Below are 20,352 nucleotides of genomic sequence, written 5' to 3' on the forward strand. Positions count from 1 at the left end.
TTTTATTACTGCATCTCTATTGATACATTTATAAGACTTATCAAACCTGTAGCGAAATTCGTCTATTTGTATTGCTATTTCGCTCCACTCCATTCTTGTCGTAAAAAAAAGTTTTTATGAAGCTTTCTTCTAATCTATTTTTTTTTTTAATCTGGTCTAAACGATTTGCCCTATTCATATAACGTTTTTTGAGGATTTTGTTATGCTTAACATAAATTGTAAGCAGAAATTGTAGAATTAGCACTATTGTAATGATCAGCAATACTATCCACAACGCATTTATATCGTCTGTGTGATCTATAATTTTTACGTGATTAACTACGTTGGCAGTATTGTCTTTTGCCTCGCTAGAATCGCTAAACCATCCCTTTTTTATACCCGTTACTCGTAGAGTAAAAGGGTATACTAGATTCGTTGAAAAGTATGTAACAGGCAGAAGGAAGCGTTTCCGACCATATAAAGTATATATATTCTTGATCAGGATCAATAGCCGAGTCGATTTGGCCATGTCCGTCTGTCCGTCCGTCTGTCCGTCCGTATGAACGTCGAGATCTCAGGAACTACAAAAGCTAGAAAGTTGAGATTAAGCATACAGACTCCAGGGACATAGACGCAGCGCAAGTTTGTCGATTCATGTTGCCACGCCCACTCTAACGCCCACAAACCGCCCAAAACTGCCACGCGCACACTTTTGAAAAATGTTTTGATGGCCAGATCGACTCTGCTATTGATCCTGATCAAGAATATATATACTTTATATGGTCGGAAACGCTTCCTTCTGCCTGTTACATACTTTTCAACGAATCTAGTATACCCTTTTACTCTACGAGTAACGGGTATAAATATTAGCCACGACAGCACTCCGACGAAAAATATCTCACGATCACACTCAATAAAATTCACAAGAATAAGACTTGGACACACCAATCTAACCCACCGCCACATACTCAATAAAACTCCACCACCAATCTGCACAACCTGCAACACCAACATAACATTACAACATATATTACTCGACTGCCCTGACCTTCAGCAAAACAGATCGAACCTCTTGAAACAAACAATTAGAGAAATCACCTCATTTGAAAACATTCACCAAACAATACAATTCTTAAAAAATACAAAACTTTACCATACAATATAAGCAAAAATAAAAATAAAAAATCATATCCATAAATATCAACACTACACATATTAACCGTAAAATAAGAACCTCACCAAACCCAAAAAAAAATGTATATAACTTAGCTTAGGGCCCTCAGCTGCTATAGCTAATCCAAAATTCCGCATAATTTTAATTATGCGTTAATTTCTCAATAATAATAATAATAATAATAATAATAATGCGCGATGCATTATGTAGCGGCAATCAGCGATTGATCGTTGCTAAAAATATGTTTCCAAAAAAATTTTTTTTGTGTAATATGCAAAATTATTTATTTTTATACCCGTTACTCGTAGAGTAAAAGGGTATACTAGATTCGTTGAAAAGTATGTAACAGGCAGAAGGAAGCGTTTTCGACCATATAAAGTATATATATTCTTGATCAGGATCAATAGCCGAGTCGATCTGGCCATGTCCGTCTGTCCGTCCGTCTGTCCGTCCGTCTGTCCGTCTGTCCGTCTGTCCGTCCGTATGAACGTCGAGATCTCAGGAACTACAAAAAAAAGAAAGTTGAGATTAAGCATACAGACTCCAGAGACATAGAAGCAGCGCAAGTTTGTCGATTCATGTTGCCACGCCCACTCTAACGCCCACAAACCGCCCAAAACTGCCACGCCCACACTTTTGAAAAATGTTTTGAAATTTTTTCATTTTTGTATTAGTCTTGTAAATTTCTATCGATTTGCAAAAAAACTTTTTGCCACGCCCACTCTTACGCCCACAAACCGCCCAAAGCTGCCACGCCCACACTTCTGAAAAATGTTTTGATATTTTTTCATTTTTGTATTAGTCTTGTAAGTTTCTATCAATTTGCCAAAAAACTTTTTGCCATGCCCACTCTAACGCCCACAAACCGCCAAAAACTGTCAGTGTTGATATTTCTTCTTCGCACATCCACTAGCTGAGTAACGGGTATCAGATAGTCGGGGAACTCGACTATAGCGTTCTCTCTTGTTTTTTTTTGTGGTACATATTAGGCGTGTACATATTTTAATGCGCGATGCATTTTGTAGCAGCAATCAGCGATTGATCGTTGCTAATATATGTTTAGCTCGGTAGTACGAAATTTAAATTGTGAATTTTGGGGTTTAATAGTTTAATTGTTCACATTTTTTAATGCTCGATCATTAAAGTCAGTCATCAGCGATTGATGGTCGTTTTAATATATATTTGTTAATATGCCTTTAGATTTGCATGTGTAATGCACAATTGTTAATGCCGTTTATTTTGCTTCCGCACACCGTAATTTGCTGATTTTGCATATTTGTTCTTGTGTATAAAGGTATTTATGTATGTTTGGAGTCGGTTCTTTTTCTTTTAAGCGCACGAAATTTACAATTCGTTTGGGTGCACTGCATTATTATACCCGTTACTCGTAGAGTAAAAGGGTATACTAGATTCGTTGAAAAGTATGTAACAGGTAGAAGGAAGCGTTTCCGACCATATAAAGTATATATATTCTTGATCAGGATCAGTAGCCGAGTCGATTTGGCCATGTCCGTCTGTCCGTCCGTCTGTCCGTCCGTATGAACGTCGAGATCTCAGGAACTACAAAAGCTAGAAAGTTGAGATTAAGCATACAGACTCCAGGGACATAGACGCAGCGCAAGTTCGTCGATTCATGTTGCCACGCCCACTCTAACGCCCACAAACCGCCCAAAACTGCCACGTCCACACTTTTGAAAAATGTTTCGATATTTTTTCATTTTTGTATTAGTCTTGTAATTTTCTAACGATTTGCCAAAAAACTTTTTGCCACGCCCAATCTAACGCCCACAAAACCGCCAAAAACTGTATGTGCTGAAGACTCTCCTTCGCACTTCGAATAGCTGAGTAACGGGTATCAGATAGTCGGGGAACTCGACTACAGCGTTCTCTCTTGTTTTAATTTCGTTTCTTTTTTATTTTACATTTGCACTCACTTATTGAAGTCACTTGGCCGGCTGCTTACCTGCATTACAGTATAATATTTAATAATATCCCGGTGATCTTCATATCTTTCTTCTTTTGGATGCTCTGTATCTGCTTTAGGTTCCTTTTTCGGCTGCGCCAGTTAAGTCGTGGTCGAGGATCTGTTCTGTTTTTATATTAAAGCCAAGGAGGATTTGTGGTATTGAAGTGAGTCGCTCGAAGTTCGGTGACAGAATAATTTTATTTTCAGAATAATTTTCCTCTTAGCCTAGCGTACAATTCTTTTTGTTCTGCGAAACCCCTTGCGTCGGCACTTTTCACCCGGATGCCCCTTCCTGTGCTTCGGTTGGATTCTTGGGAATCCTGACTCTGCTGGGTTGATGACTTTGCTGCGGTGTGTGTCCGGGTTGAGTGTCTCATATGTAGGTCGCTGCCCGTTGGGGTTTCGGGGGAGGTGAAGGCATGCTTGTGCCGTCACCGAAAACTCCCGCGCACTAGCCAAGTAGGTTACTTTGCTTGTAACACAGCTCCAGATAGGAGCAGCGTAAAGCAGCGTTGCCTTAGTAACCGCCGCAAGGAGAGTCCTTGTTGTCAATTTGGGTCCTCCCACGTTGGGCATAATTCTTGGCAGCGCTGCCTTTTTGAAATATTTGGTCATTTTTTTGCAAGCTTCGATTGTGTTTGACAGCTCTTCAGTTGCCGAAAAGGATTTTTCGAGCACATTTGATAACAAGTGGCTACTGCAGTTAAGTCTGATGTTATTTTACATTTAAGCCTCTATCGGTGATGGGCTCTATATTGTCAACCCCAAATTCCTCAAATACACTGTGCAGTTTTTTAGAGATGTTTTGACTGGTGGTCTTTTGGAAATCCATTGATTTCATCCCGAGCACAATGTCTTGTAACTTGTTGTCGACCATGTAGTGAAATGTTACGCCCAGAAAGTTTCGATGAACATAATTATCCGTCCACATATCAATTGTGGCTGATGCTCCTCCGCTGCGTACATTTTCTCCAATCTCCCCTCAAAGCTGTCTTTTTTTCTCCGCTGCGTCCTTTTGCACGGTCCTCAAAATGGTTGTTGGATCGGGTATAAGGTCTTGCAAATCAATGTTCTCTCCGTAATCTGCCCCCAGCTTTATACAAAATTTTATCATTTTTTTAAAGCCAGCACCTTGTATAGTTGAATACGGTCGGCAATCTTCTGTGACCCAATTCGCACAAATTTTGGTTGCCTCGTTTTTTATTTCAACAGACATTTGTTTCAACGGTTTATTCATGGCCTTGCACCACTTATGCCTATGCAAGTTTTAGGTTTGGCCCTTTTTATAAGTTAGCATAATTGAGCACGTGCGACAATAAACGAACCCGTGCACAATTTCGTCTTGTTCATTTTTTATCTCGGCCAATATATTCCATAAGGAACTTCGACCTTTGCGTACACCACTTAAGGTATATGTTCCGCACTTTATTTTATTTTTTTTCATATACATAAATCAAACCAAAAGAATCATTGAGAGTTAAAATCAGTAATCGAGTATGAACAAATATGTTTGACTCGTTGCAGCTCTCTGGTATAGAATGCGCTCAAACCCGGAACGAGATCAGGTTATGGTCGCTGCTGACGAAGGTGACATCGATGTAAGACGAGCCTCTGTCGTTATTAATGGTCAGCTTGAGGCCGTCGTTTAGCAAAACGAGGTCTATCAAGTTCATGGCCTCAATCACTGCACGTCCTCTTGTGTTGGAAGTCCGGCTGCCCCATTCAGTGGCCCAGGCATTGAGATCACCTCCTATGACTGCTGGTCTGCGCCCTCTTGCATGGTCAACAAGCTTTCTAAGCATGTCTTCGAATTGCTCCAGGCGGTCGCTAGGTGGAGCATAGCAGCTGTAGAAGTGCACTCCTTTTAGCTTAGCGTATGCGATGCCGCGCATTGGTATGTTTTCGCACTCTTCCACGGTAGGCTAGTGTGACACTTGATAGCCGCCTTACCTAGTTCATCGAGCACCTCGGGGTTACCTGCTCCCGGAAGGTATGGTTCACTCAGGAGCAGTACGTCCGCATTGCGCTCCCTCGCTGCCTGAGCCAAAAGGTTCTCCGCAGCTGCGCAATGGTTGACGTTGAGCTGGATGATGTTAATAATGTCTAACATCATTTTGGCGGCTATTGGCTTCTTTTTTGGTGCTGGCTTTGTAGGTAGGGCATCTAAAACCACCTGTCGGAAGGTTCTTATCCACGTCGTTGCTGCAGATAAGGCATCTTGGTGGCGCTGCGCAGCCCTTTGCCTTGTGACCATGCTCGCCGCCCCGAAGGCAGCAGTCCAAGCGATCGACCGATGGCCAAATTCTAGGCACCTGAAGCATCTTATTGGGCGAACGTCCTGGGTGATGCGACACCGTGACCATCCTACGGTTACCGAACCCCGTATGAGAACCGTTATTGCATCGTACGTGCATAACGTCACTGTTGCTGACTGAGTTCCATCCCTCATTTTGCGCCACCCGCTTACATCCTCTGGCTTTACAAGTATGCCTTGGTATTGGGAGGCGTGGCTACTTTGGAGTTCCACCGCTGTAGTTGCCTCATCCATTCCACTGTATATTAGCGCCATTCTCTGCGCTCCCGTGCGTACCGCAGCCATTTCTTTGAGGGTCTCCTCAATAATTCCTCTGAAAGCCGGGACGCTGGCAGAGGCTTTGCCCTCTACTTCGAGCAGTAGCTCGCCCTTTTGGGTCCTTCGGAACTTTTTAACCTGTTTTCTAAAGTCGCTTAGGTTGGGATCGGCTTTCAGCTTAGGATAATGGATTTAAGTATAATGGCCTCTGGCTTCTTGCGCAATCGATTTGGCATCACCTTAGTCCACACCTCCCTTGTACTCGCGTCCTTGGCAACGGTCGCGTAGCTGGCTGGCTTTGGCTTCTTTGTAATAGTGGGCTCGGATGGTATCACTGGATGTGAATGTGGCTTCATTAACGCATTTTTCGGCGCCGTCGCTTTGCGGTCTTTTGTTTCCGCGCCTCCGTCTGGGTGGCGGTGTTTCGGAAGGAGGCCCCCTCCTTACCAGCACCCTCCTGAAGCTGGATCGCTCTAATGTTTATTGCAGCCAGCTCTGCGATTACACCTTTGGACTCTTTCGTTACGTTTTTATCCTGACGTTCATCAGGCCCAGTAAGCTCCGCAGGTCTTCGTTTGGTCTGCAGGACGGATTGGCGAGCCAGTCTGGGATTTTACCGCTATTTTTTGCGTCGGTACCGTGATAAGGTCAGCAATTTTCTTTTGGCATGGTTTTGGAGAGGCCAAAGTGTCCTCCACAGCAGCTCCGCCAGCTTGCCCTCCTGACTTATTGTACTGTGATACCTATTTTGGTTGGAGGCCTCGACATTCGAGAGCTCCTCCTGAATGGGTCATCACCTTTGGGGCAGTGCCCCCTGTTGGATTGTCCATTTGGGTCCAACAGCACCAGTTTTTTAGGTAGCAACACGCGGATTAGCTTTTTGAAAAGTGAGCTCCTACGTAGGCCACATATTTCCCCTAGGCGTTGACTGCTGGAGGTTATTCCGCCTCTTTTCGGACACCAGAGCCTCTACTTGGGCACTGCAAGGGTTAAAGGTTGATTTTCGGTCTGTCCGCGACCTTAGAGCCGACTCCCTTTTCAGAATGCGTCCGCTCAGAAAACAAATTCGATTTTGAATTCGAATTTGAATTTAACTGCTTGCGCGAGTTATGTCGTGGGCGAGGATCTGTTTGGTTTTGTATTTAAGCCAAGGAGGATTTGTAGTAATTAAAGCGACTCGTTTGAAGTTCGGTGACAGACTGAATTTATTTTCAGAATAAATTTTCCTCTAAGCCTAGCGTACAATTCTTTTGGTCTGCGAAACCCCTTGCGTCGGCACTTTTTATCCGGATGCCCCTTCCAGTGCTTCGGTTGGATTCTTGGGAATCCTGACTCTGCTGATCCAGTGTGGGTTGATGACTTTGCTGCGGTGTGTGTCCGGGTTGAGTGTCTCATATGTAGGTCGCTGCCCGTGGGGGTTTCGGGGGAGGTGAAGGCATGCTTGTGCCGTCACCGATAACTCCTCCCCCCTCAAGACGGAACGAGGGCCACAACGAAGGTATAGCTGGAGTTCCGGTGGTTGGCAGGGAAGTAGTTGCATAGATAATCTTGTCTTTCCTCCAGATCCATGCGGCGATTGCTAGTACGATAGAGCTTGCGATCAATATATATATCGTTGTTAAGTGGTCCGCCGCTTTGCTCTGCATGGTGTTGATAGCCCACTTGGTTTTGAGTGTACTGAGGTGCAGTTGTTGAAGGTTGATGGGTTCTATGGCTGGCATGGTTTTAACGTCGTTGGTTTTCGTTATATCCATCTGCCATCTATCGGTCATTGTGACGGTGGCGTCGGCATATTTCGTACCGTTGATGGTGATGGAGCAACTGTCGTGATTTATAATAAACGACCCGCTCAAACTTTTGCTCGGTATACAATCGGAGGTCATATTAACGTCTCTTGCGTTGAGGATAACCAGGAGTCCTTCTATGGGGCTGTAGATCCGTGTCTGGGTTATGGTTTCCACCACGGTACATGTCGCTGTCTTGTTGGCTAGCAGGTTATGGATGCATTCTGGGTTGTCGGGGTCGGTGGGGGTTTCGCAAACTGATAAATCATTAACTCTAATACAATTTGTGTTTAGTGTTTTAAGTTCTATTCTATCCTCTAAAATAAATTTTGGTAGGTTTACAATTTCCGTCCCGTTGAACGGTATGGTTACAATTTGGTACAGTGTGTAATTATTTGGAGACAAAATTGGTATTTTAATTTCAAAAACAATTGTTTTCTTTTCTGTGCTAGTTTCGAGTGATAGTAGGTTGTAAACTTCGTAGTCTGCCTTAATCTTAACGTTTTGATCTGTTAATGACATTTTGATTTTTTGTATCTCAGCATTATCTAAGATGTATTTGGGAACAATATTGAGTTTTGCGAATAATAGGCTTTCTGCTATTTGCCAAATGTGTGTAGAGAAGATCTAAGTTAATATTGATTCTAGTCAAAAAAATATATTCAATTCTGGATTTTGGAGTCCTGTATCTATTTCCTTAGATATCCTATTCTGATTAAAATTGATGAAATTATTTATGACCTCCTGCTCTTTGTTTATGTGGTCTGTGATTTCCATGAACCTTATTAATGTTTCGTTCTGAAATTGCGCTGTATTTTCCGCGTTCCTCCCCAATTGTTTTAATTCGGAATTAATTTTTTCTTCGTCAGTGGCATCCATATTGCCGCTGATCGTTTTGATTATTGTCCCTAGTCCGTTAATGAGCCCTCTCCTAGGTCTGCTATTACTTTCGCTAGGTAGAAGTGAAGTTAATTTCTGTTCTATCTGATTAAGTTTCCTAAGTAATAGTGTTCTTATTTCGACGATGTTCGGCAGGTCCGGCAGGTTCGTAATTAATTCGTGTAATTTGTCTGTAGTAGCTTCGTATTCTTCCAGGTGGATCAGGTGTTTGATTGTCATAAATGATGTTATTGTCCGGGCCGTTCCCATGTTGAGCTTAATGAGGGTTTGCTCCTCACCTAGTCTATTTATTTCTAGTCGCTGGCTGTTGACTAACGTCAGCCTGTAAAGAGGAGAATTCCGAGGTGGTCAGTTTTTAATTTTATGGGTTTGTAGGTAACGAGATTTTCCTAATTTTCTGTTTATGTATTTTCTGCTTTTTAATTGTTCGCACGGTGACCCCATTATCTCGAGAAATTTTATGTTTGCTAAACCTGGGAGTAATTTTGTTCCTTCTGTTTTCCTTACGGAAGACCGAGCTTCCGACAGGCAGAGTAAGGGGGTCTTCCCTAGTTTCATTTAGTTTGTTTATCCGTTTGCTGGCTGTTTCTTCTAGGTGTGTTTTGACGACTGGATAGAGCTTACTCTGATACTCATGAAGCCTGCTTAAGAAGTCATGTTCGTTGTTGAACTTGACTGTTTTTTCGAACACATGGGTGCGGCCACTAAAGAGTTCGAACGGTGTTAGGTTCGTGCTCGAGTGTATAGCGTTATTGTATGTTATTATTGCCTCCGACATAATTTCCTCGTGATCTAGATCTAGGTTCATTTCCCTATACTATTCGAACCGCCGGGGATCGGGCTGGTGGTTCTAGAACCCCCGGTGGCGTGTCCCGAATCCATGGCTATTAATTCTTCCTCCCTAATTTCTGGTAGACTACCGCTACTCCTGAGACCTAGCCTGGACCTCGTTTTGTCCACTATTGTCCTCTTTGACATTTAGGTTACGGAACCCCTTTTATTCGCAAGTGAAAATTCGCGTAAGTATAACGTTAAGATATTCGGCCTATTTTTTTTATTTTCCCTTTTTAATTTTTCCTATCTATCTTTGACGATATTTGGTTATTTGTATATTGATATTTTATACTACTAGAGTATAAAAAATGTGTATGTGTAATAGTATGGAAAAAAAATATATATATATATGTATTTGTGTGCTAATGTAAGATTTTATATATTACGATGTTTTATTTATGTTCTTCTTTGTTTGTTTGTACTTTTCATTCGTAAAAATTTTTATTGTGTAGTGTATGGGTTGATCCGTTGGGATCTGCAAGTGGGTGTCATTAATAATTGTTTACTCAATCGATAAAAAGTAATCTAATAAAGCCGCCGAGCCAAGTGGTTTCAGTGCAGTGTTTCTCTTTTTTTCTAAGTGTTTTCTTGATACATTGTGCACTGTAGTCGTAAAATTTGATTATTTGTATATTTTTATTTTAGCATCCGTTGCGCAAAAGCATCCGACTCCGCGGCGGTCGTTTTGTCGATTTTACTGAATATAGTTTTATGTTGTCATGCGACACCGTCTACAATGTAGCGGCCGGACGCTGCGGCGTGCATGCAAGTATGTGTGCCCACGTAAACAAACTCAAGTGGTCGACTGTTAAGTGCGGTTGCCGAGGCCTGGAGGGGGGCTCCCTACGAACTGCTGTCGGTGCCGGTTTCCCCTTTCTTCCCCGGCACACAGAAAGAAATGATCGGCCGCACTTATATACACACAAGCATTAATTTAGGTGGCGGAGCACTAGCATTTGTTAAGTTGGGGCACATAGGTTTCGTTTCCCTTTTTTTTCCAGTGTGGCTATATTCACATATTTATGCGCGATGCATGAGCGGCTATTAATTATTATTGATTGCCGCCTATGTATGTTTCTATAATTTTTCTTTGTGTAATATGGGAAATTATTTTTTTTTATTGCGGCACATATAAGGCGTTACATATTTTAATGCTCGATGCATTATGTAGCGGCAATCAGCGATTGATTGTTGCTAAAAATATGTTTTCATAAACAAAATTTTGTGTAAAATGCAAAATTATTTATTATTATTTTTATTGCGGCACATATTAGGCGTGTACATATTTTAATGCGCGATGCATTTTATAGCGGCAATCAGCGATTGATCGTTGCTAAAAATATGTCTCTATAAATTTTTTGTGTAAAAATTATTTATTTTATTTTTTGTGGTACATATTAGGCGTGTACATATTTTAATGCGCGATGCATTTTATAGCGGCCATCAGCGATTGATGATCGTTTTAATATTTAATAATATGCCTTTAGATTTGCGTGTGTAATGCACAATTGTTAATGCCGTTTATTTTGCTTCCGCACACCGTAATTTGCTGATTCTGCATATTTGTTTTTATGTATGTTTGGAGTCGGTTGTTTTTCTTTTAAGCGCACGGAATTTACAATTTGTTCGGATGCACTGCATTCTTTTTAATTTCGTTTCTTTCTTTATTTTATATTTGCACTCACTTATTGAAGTCACTTGGCCGGCTGCTTACCTGCGTTACAGTATAATATTTAAGAATATCCCGGTGATCTTCATATCCTTCCTCTGGATGTCCTGGATCTCCTTTAGGTTCCTTTTCCGGCTGCGCCAGTTATGTCGTGGGCGAGGATCTGTTTGGTTTTGTATTTAAGCCAAGGAGGATTTGTAGTAATTAAAGCGACTCGTTTGAAGTTCGGTGACAGACTGAATTTATTTTCAGAATAAATTTTCCTCTAAGCCTAGCGTACAATTCTTTTGGTCTGCGAAACCCCTTGCGTCGGCACTTTTTATCCGGATGCCCCTTCCAGTGCTTCGGTTGGATTCTTGGGAATCCTGACTCTGCTGATCCAGTGTGGGTTGATGACTTTGCTGCGGTGTGTGTCCGGGTTGAGTGTCTCATATGTAGGTCGCTGCCCGTGGGGGTTTCGGGGGAGGTGAAGGCATGCTTGTGCCGTCACCGATAACTCGCGCCCTAACCGATCTCCAATGCAGGTCTGGCAGCGCCGTTTGTCTGGCAACGCCGCTCGGACCAGATCGCCAACTGCGATAGATTGGCAGCACCAACAGCTGATTTAAAAGCTGGCCCTCAACAAAAAGTTGCAAAATTGCAGAGTCAGTCCGATTGCAATAATTCCTCCTTTTGTTTTATATTGTTTATAGCGATTCGATAGTGCGGCGAACACCTGCGCACCAGCGCTATGGAACACTGCACGAAAACCAATTGTTCTGGCCACGGTGACCCCAGGATAATAAAAATTTCGCGCACGTCCGTATTAGAAAAAACTTTCAACAACACGCTGATAAGGCTTTTTTTTTTGTATCGCCTTACGGTAGGAAAATTAAAATCTTTTAAAGATACATGCACGATTCATAACCCCTGGTGGGATTATGCCTACGTACTAAAACAAAAACCTCCGTATGCTCCTCAGTCCTATAAACGCTCAACGGAACTGCCAGTTAAGGTAAGACTTCGATGAGCAGGATGTGAAGTCAGGTCACTCTCCCTTCCTGATGTATTGGCCATGTAGCGCACCTCCTTTCCACCCTTTAGTCGCCTTTTACGACAAGCCGGGAACGCTGAGGTAGTATTCTTATCCCGCCACCTCACAGGAACACTCCTTCTGTGTTTTAATTGCCAGCTCTGTTGGCACGGACTCGTTTCATCATATTTATGATGATGCGGTGTCCCAGCTCCCAATTATTTAAATTCGCCGTCATCGCCGTGATCAACCCATTTGGACTAAGCGGTTCTCCAGTTAACGCTTTCAGCTGTTCCCTCTCCGCCGAGAACCTAGAACAGTGCATTAGCACATGTTCCGCCGTTTCCACCGCATCAATGCAGTATAGGCATTGGGCTGAGTCTACATGGCGGAAACGATGTAGATAGGCCCGGAAACAGCGTCCATGCGTCTATCTCCGGGATGAGTTGGTAGGTCAACCTTCCCCGTTGCGACATTTGACATCTCGTCTGCCACTCTCCAACCACCCGTTCATAAGCCTCGTCCCATTGCTGATGAGACCAAGAGCCTTGATCTCCAGATCGGCTGGTGGCATGCCTGCCAGAACTAATGCTGCATCCTGAGATACCGTTCTAAAGCCTCTTATCAGCCTAAGGGCCATCGACCTTATCACCATACGTGCTCCTTTTAAGTATAAGCCTTTCTTTGTGGCGTCACTCCAAATTGGCGCAGCGTATAGAAGCGTTGCCTTTGCTACGGTTGCCAATAGCCTCCTGGCTGGGTCTCTGGGGCCTCCCACGTTGGGCATAAGTCGAGATATGGCTGCCGATGCGATGGCTGCCTTCCTGCTAGCGTATTTAGCATGATCCTTGAAGGATAGCCTGTGGTCTATGAGGACTCCGAGGTACTTCAAGGACTCAGCTGAAGTCACCTGGGTTCCGTTGACTGAGATTTGCATGATCCCCAACTTTTTCCTGCTGCTTAATAAGACAGCTATTGTTAGTCCAGCTTTATCAAACCAGTCGATGGTCGCTCTAATTGTTGCGTTGCACTTCTCCTGGGTTTCCATAATCGTTTTGGCGACTGCAGTTATAGCCACGACATCTGCAAACCAGTGCAGCTCAGCTCCTGTGGGCTTCCTGATTGCCAGTATACCATCGTACATGATGTTCCACAGGATCGGTCCTAGTACAGATCCTTGTAGAACACCAGCCGAGACTCTGTAACTTTTCGGTCCATTTTCCGTATCATACCAGAGGATACGACTTCCAAAATAGCTGCCTACAGCGATCCTGAAGTACTCCGGGATACCCGTCGTGTACATAGCACCGAGGATTAAAGGCCATCTTGCCGAGTTAAATGCGTTGTTTACGTCCAGCGTGACAATCGCGCAGTATTATTTTCTGTCACCTAGCCATCTGTCGCCCTCGATCGCGTTCTTGGCAATGTTTCTCACTGCCGTGAGCGCTTTCCCTTTCGAAAGCCATATTGGTGGCTCCTTAGACCATTTATGCTCTCGGTTACAGCCTCTATTCGGGCACATAGGATGCGCTCAAATAGCTTTCCTATTATGTCCAGCAGGCAAAGTGGGCGGTAGCTGTCTGCAACTTGTGCTGAACCTTTCCCTTTAGGCAAAAGTACCAGCTTCTGGCTTTTCCACCTTGCTGGAAAGACTCCGTCCAGAAGGCACTGCTGAAAGGTGTCCCTAAAGATGTCCGGTCTAGACAACGCCACTGCTTTGAAGATCAAGTCCAGGGGCTTTGTTAGCCTTAATGCGCCTTGCTGCCTCCACAACCTCGTGTGCAGTGAACGCTGATAAGGGTTAGTTGTGTAAATGTGGTTTTATGTATAGATAATCTTAAAATATGGTGTTGTGTGTTTATACTAAATTAACGATGGTTTTGTGGAATTAATACTCTTTTGCTTTTATATCTTTCTAGGTAAGTGTGTAATTTGGTTCCAGGGTTTAACTGTAATATATTGTGTGCATTAGTAAGTATATATATCGTTTGTGTAAGTAAATGAGTATTTGGCGGTTACACAAACTGAAGTAGTATTTGAAATGTATTAGTTTATAAAGATGTGATTTAATCGATGTGGTCTTTTTTATTCAAGGGGGTCAATCTTGACCTATGTATTGATATGCTGATTGTTGCACAATTGTAGTTCATTGACAGCGACAAAGAAACGACGTATGGTATCATTCGCCGTTATGCTGCTTCACCATTATTTTTTTGTCGCACAGAACGATTTCAATTAGCAAGAATTACGAAATGTTATTGTTTTTACGTTACAAAGTTGTGGTCCCGGTGTCTTATCAACGATTGATGTACACATATTCGGTCACAATATTGAACGATATTTATTCTTTTCGTAGAATTATGTGATGTACACATATTCGGCCATATTTTTGAACGAAATTGGTTTCCTTATATAGTTATGCATGGTCCCGGTGTACTATCAGCGATTGATGTACACATATTTGGCCATAACACTAAACGATTTTAGCGTCTTATGTATGTATGTTATACGTGACTAATAGGGATAGATGTACACATACAGTAGAATCCGGTTATAGCGACTTTCAAGGGACCGACGATTTTACGTCGTTATACCCGGAAGACGAACTAACAGAAAGGTGGAAAAAAATATTTTTTTGTTTATTTTAGGGTTGCCATGTTCTTAATATGTTTAAACATAAAACAAATACATTTTTTAATAAAAAAAAAATAAAATAAATTTGATTAAATAACATGGTTTTTCAAAAGAAAACAACAGAAAAAAACTAGAAATTTAATCGGACTGACGCTATAAGCGGAGTCGTTATAACCGGATTCTACTGTATTTTTTATTTATTTATTTATTGTGCTTTATATTCCCTTAAAATTTATTTTAGTCACTAAAGCTTATGATATAATATTATAATTTTTCAGAGTCAAGCATTTATGCGCTTTTCAACTGAATTTTGATTCTACTGTATTTGGTTAAGTCGTTTGTGGTTAAACGTATATTACTTTTGAGTTTTTTTTTATGTTATGTGTGTAGTATTTTTTTTTAATTCTTTTCTCTTTTTTTTTTTAAACACATCTTTACACTTTTTTCAGACTTGTCATTCGCCAATGTTCATTTACTTACCTGCTTACAGAAGTGGAACGAAGAAAGTAGAAGGCATTTTGAATCCTTTTAGTTTTGGTTCGGCTGCGCCAGTTATGATATGGGAGTAGGTTGTGTCCTCGTAGGAATGAATACGAATACTTCAGTTATCCTTGTTATCATATTTTTATTTTTATTTGTGGTGTCTTTATTGTGCCATATTTAAAATCTGTCCAGGCAAGGGACAATTAAATGTTTTGACGCGTACGTTGGCAAGGGGAAGGGGTTACAAATCGTGGGATTGTTGTAGGTTTACATAGAAGTTTCAGGATATAAAGCTATCAGGTTAACTAACAGAACATCATTTTAGCAGAATTTCCTGGGTGTTGTTCAGATGGGTTTAGAGGTGGAGTAGCCGGTGTCATCTCGGTGTCATCTCGTTAATCCTGTCCAGGGGGTGCGTCTTTTGCAGTCTTCTGTTGCTGCGTGGCTGGCTGTCGCGTAGTAAATTGGTCGCCAGGGTGTTGGGGTGGTTGGTCAACTTGTCCTTATGCCGTCTGCATGCCTTCTCAATTTCGTCCTTCACCATGGGAACACCCAGGGCCTCGTGGATGGCCTTGTTGGTGTGATACGGATGGGCTCGCGAGGCCATCCGTAGCGCTTTATTTTGTAGTTTTTGGATGCTGCTGATGTTGGAGTCGCAGGCATCCGTAGGTCCAGATTGGCTTTATTATCGAGCTATAGACCAGTGTCTTATGTCTGGTCTTCAGCTTGGACCGTCTGCATAGTAGCCACTGGTATTGTCTTAGTCTATCCTCGGCTTGCCTTCTCTTGCGGTCGATGTGGGCCTTCCAAGTAAGCTGCCGGTCCAGCGTCATTCCCAGGTATTTCGGGTGCGGTTCGCTTGGGATTTCTACTCCGTTGAGGGTGACCGGGGGGCAGTTTCCTCGTCGTAGGGCGAAGGTGGTTTGGGACGATTTCTCCTCGTTATCATATGAGAGTCGGGTGAATGTGAACACTACTTTGCACTTTCGTGGTAGGTATGAGAATGAATTTATTTGTAACTCTAAAGTATAACAATGCTTGGCTTATGGATAGGGAATAAATAAGAATGGAATTGGGTGATCTCTCTGTTGGCTGTTGCTGAGTGGGGACAATGCTGGGCATGGTAACTCGAGCGCCAAGATTATGCGCGAAGGGTCACAGTGACCCGCAATAGTGTAGCATATCACTGTTAATAATACCAGGGTATTCGGATCAGCTGATGGACGGACGAGATAATACCGCACGCGTTGCTTCCGGCACTGCTCAGGATCGGGACGATGGGTGGGTTTTTTCCTAAGTGTATTACTCGAATTGCTGGCGTCGTATGCAAAAGAATTATTAAAATTCGCGTGCTTTGAGAATTAAAGGAAAAGGGCACTCAGATCCAGAAAGAACAAAAACGAAAGAAAATTGAAAATTGTTGCTATGGCTGTTTTTATAGCAACTTGTAGTAGCCCACCCAACCTTGACCATTTTATTCCGTACAACAAAAATAAAAGAAATAATTTTAAATGGTCCCTAAGTTCAAGCTCGCGTTTTAATACCCTATCATATTTCGGTTCGGCATGACCCCCAATAAATTAGGAAATCATTTAACTTCAAACATTTTATTCATAATACTAATTTTTCATTTAATTTCTCCATTTAAATTGACCTAAATCCAAAATTTTAAAATGAGCTTATTTATTATTTTTACATGTGAGAAATATCGTGAGAATGATGCTGTGGGTAGATAATATGGTATGTATGTACATATATGTATATATTTAAAATAGGTAGTATATAATAAGTATTAAGTAAAAATAAATGCGAATAATAATGATGTGGAAGGCAATAGTAGGGTTTTCCATGCATGTTAAAATAAAAAAGAATTCGATAGCGTATATATAGCAGCTCAGACGGTATTAAATTCAAAACATTCAAAATCGACATGATATCTACTTTATAGAGAGACATAGATTTTTATTTTGCGTCGTTCTCTACATGATTTTACATTCCCTTTATTTTGCTTTTGGGTTTAGATCAATGGTTATGCAGACTTACTTCTCCATTTTATAGAGGGGCTTTTAGATCACTTTTTGTTTTTTCTTTTTATTATTGATCACTCAATTTTCATCTGGCAACGTCTTCATTTTCTCCTCATTTTCTCGAAATTTTATTTAATTATTTTTCACTTTTTTTTATAACACGCAATCATCATTATTTTATGCAACTCATGGTTGCAGGGGGGGTGACAACCTCTTGTCACCGAATAGCTCACCTAGTGAGAGTAACCCAGATCCTTGTCATTCTATGATGACGGAAGTAGCGATCCTCAGAAATAGACGAGTCGGATGATTTAAACGTTATAATTCTATTTATTGAAATATTTTAGGCGAGATGATTCGATTTGAATAAAAGCAGGATTGCAGTCGGCTTCCTTCTGGTGTCAAGAAAAGACTGACTTCTGTCGCCGGGCCTGGTTAACACTAGAGCTACGGCTCCAGAGTCGTGGGAAGCATTTGTGGCCGGTGCGGGGTGAGGGGCGACTCTGCAGAGCACTTGGGTAAGCGGCCGTAATTTGATCCGTGCCAAGTCGGCGGTCGCTTATCCAAGTCCGGCGGTTCTGCCGCTCCGCAACAACAATTGCAGATGCAGCAGTTTTCCGGCGGCGCGATCGCGGCCAACAACAAGAAGTGTCGCTGGCTGGCGTAGCAGTCAGCGTGATTGTAGCTTTGTCGCCTGCCGACGCAGCGCATCGCGACCGGCGGGTCATTGAATACACTGTTGCGTTGCTGGATGAGGGAGGGGGCGAAGTCAGCGTTTTGAAGTGGGCATAGCGAGAGTTGAGTGACCGTCAAGTGGTGTAAGAGGAGGAAGCGCGTGTTAGGCAGGCTGCTGGGAGGGGGTAAGGCAAAGGGGAAGGGAAGAGGGTTCATAACTTATATGTTACACTGTACCGATTCATTTCACTACTTTACCTTATATTAAAACTTTTTTATATTAACGCACAATTCTTTTTATACCCGTTACTCGTAGAGTAAAAGGGTATACTAGATTCGTTGAAAAGTATGTAACAGGCAGAAGGAAGCGTTTCCGACCATATAAAGTATATATATTCTTGATCAGGATCAATAGCCGAGTCGATCTGGCCATGTCCGTCTGTCCGTCCGTCTGTCTGTCCGTCTGTCCGTATGAACGTCGAGATCTCAGGAACTACAAAAGCTAGAAAGTTGAGATTAAGCATACAGACTCCAGGGACATAGACGCAGCGCAAGTTTGTCGAATCATGCTGCCACGCCCACTCTAACGCCCACAAACCGCACAAAACTGCCACGCCCACACTTTTGAAAAATGTTTAAATATTTTTTAATTTCTGTATTGGTCTATCGATTTGTTAAAAAACTTTTTGCCACGCCCACTCTAACGCCCACAAACCGCCCAAAGCTGCCACGCCCAGAGTTTTGAAAAATGTTTTGATATTTTTTCATTTTTGTATCAGTTTTGTAAATTTCTATCGACTTGCAAGAAAACTATTTGCCACGCCCACTCTAACGCCCACAAACCGCCAAAAACTGTCAGTGTTGAAGACTCTCCTTCGCACTTTCACTAGCTGAGTAACGGGTATCAGATAGTCGGGGAACTCGACTATAGCGTTCTCTCTTGTTTTTATTTTCTTTTCATTTCATGCTTTTTCTTGTTTTTTTTTTGTTTTGATTTAATTCACATTATTACGCAGAACACCATTCTCTCACATCATGATATTCTCCTCAGCAAACTTCAATAAATTTACACGACAAAAATAAATTATATATAATACCAAAAAAATTAAATAAAATAAAAAAACTAGAACTAGCCTTATATCAGCCTATTCTTGATCCGGCCATTCCTTGGCAAAACGATCTCCACTTTTCTATATTTTCCGATATTTATACAGTGGCTGCTTTCACCGCGATGCTCCCAAGACGAATTTTTGGCGAATACTCATCACCTGCTGAAGAGCCAGGTTTGCCTTCCCCTCTCCCTCTCTTTTCGTTGGCAGCAGCAAGCTTTTTGTACTGCGGGGTGGGGAGATTTGCGACGATATAAGTAGATTTGTGGCTTGCAAAAACAATTACCCGTTAAATCCCAACGTTCTGACCTTTTGTCGAGCGAGTTACCTCCCTTTAAGCGTTGGTTCGGGAGATTTGATGAGTAGTTCCTAGTTAAGGTGGATAGAACCGTTCCCAAATAAACGTCTGTGGTTGTTAAGTTCTGAATTCTCAATGAATCTTATTTTATTTCCAAGCTTTTCATTTGCCTTCTACATTTGGTTTCTTATAATAATCTGCTGACCGGGCTAAAATGGAAGTGGAGCGGATGCGTTTCGATGGGGCTGGTGTTTGTTTGTTTCAGCACTTAATGTTATTTGATACGACCACTCGGCGTTCCCGTGGTCGTACCAAAGTATTGCTGGATCTCCACTAGGTCTCCGGTTGACGAGGCGGCTTGGAGGGGGGACCGCCGAGGGTAAATGCTGAGGCGGTAACTCCTCCCCCCTCAGTCTGAGCTACCGACCATAACGGGGGCATAGCTGCTGTTATCATAGCAGGTTCAGCGATGGCGGAAGTGAAGGTGGCGTGTGGTGTAACCTCTGGTTTGAAAATGGTTGTCTTTTTTTGGGAAGCAGGACACGACGAATATTACTATCATCAGTACGCCGAGCATCGTGTAGGTCGTTGTTGCATGGATCGTGGTTCCCCACTGCATTCTGCTGATCTGTACCTTTTTTTCTAGGTCTTCCATCCTCAGCTCGTGTATTCCCAACTCTTGGGTTGTCCTGTTCCTCTTAACCGTCTCTATCCGAGGTATGTCTAATCCCAATTTCGCTGTGCTAAGTCCTTCTTCCGCTTCATACTGTACGTTGTTGACCATCACTTTGCAGTTGGTAAATCTTATAAGGACTGATCCATTTAATGCCTTATCAACTCCGCAATCTGTCTGAAGTTACATTCTTCCCGTTGAAAATTACGATGTAGCCGGCCTCCGGTTCGAAGATTGTTGTAAGTAGTCCGACGTCCTTCGTTTCGCATTCCGCATCCTGCCCACTTAACAGCTTCCTTATAGTAAAGTATTTCATTCCCATGAATCGCCACATAATTTGGAGCTATCACAAATTCTGTGCCGTTCATGGGCAGCGGTATTAACCTTCTGAACGCAAATATTTCTTTTTTAAACAATGGTAATTTGATCGAAAATATTATATCTGTGTTATTCATAATCGCACTTAATTCTAGAAACTCATACATGTGTTCGTCTGATACCAATCGTATCCCTTGTCTCTCTAACTCTTGGACACACTTGTCCGTTTCCTTCTTGTCAAAGAA

General features: G+C 42.3%; 1 protein-coding gene across 1 annotated transcript; it reads right to left on the reverse strand.

Moving 5' to 3' along the window:
- Positions 1-6,927: 6,927 nt before the first annotated feature.
- On the reverse strand, positions 6,928-11,061 carry LOC120455736. Its single transcript, XM_039642156.2, has 2 exons — positions 10,933-11,061; positions 6,928-8,697 (listed from the first exon to the last, which is right to left on the reverse strand). Exon 2 carries the CDS (start codon positions 7,995-7,997, stop codon positions 7,083-7,085), a length of 915 nt encoding a protein of 304 aa, XP_039498090.2. The 5' UTR covers positions 7,998-8,697; positions 10,933-11,061; the 3' UTR covers positions 6,928-7,082.
- Positions 11,062-20,352: the final 9,291 nt, after the last annotated feature.

This window comes from Drosophila santomea, chromosome X, assembly GCF_016746245.2.
Source record: "Drosophila santomea strain STO CAGO 1482 chromosome X, Prin_Dsan_1.1, whole genome shotgun sequence".
NCBI lineage: Eukaryota > Metazoa > Arthropoda > Insecta > Diptera > Drosophilidae > Drosophila > Drosophila santomea.

Coding starts and splice junctions, on each gene's coding strand:
- LOC120455736 (XM_039642156.2), bottom strand. CDS start 7,997: ATGTCATTAACAGATCAAAACGTTAAGATTAAGGCAGACTACGAAGTT.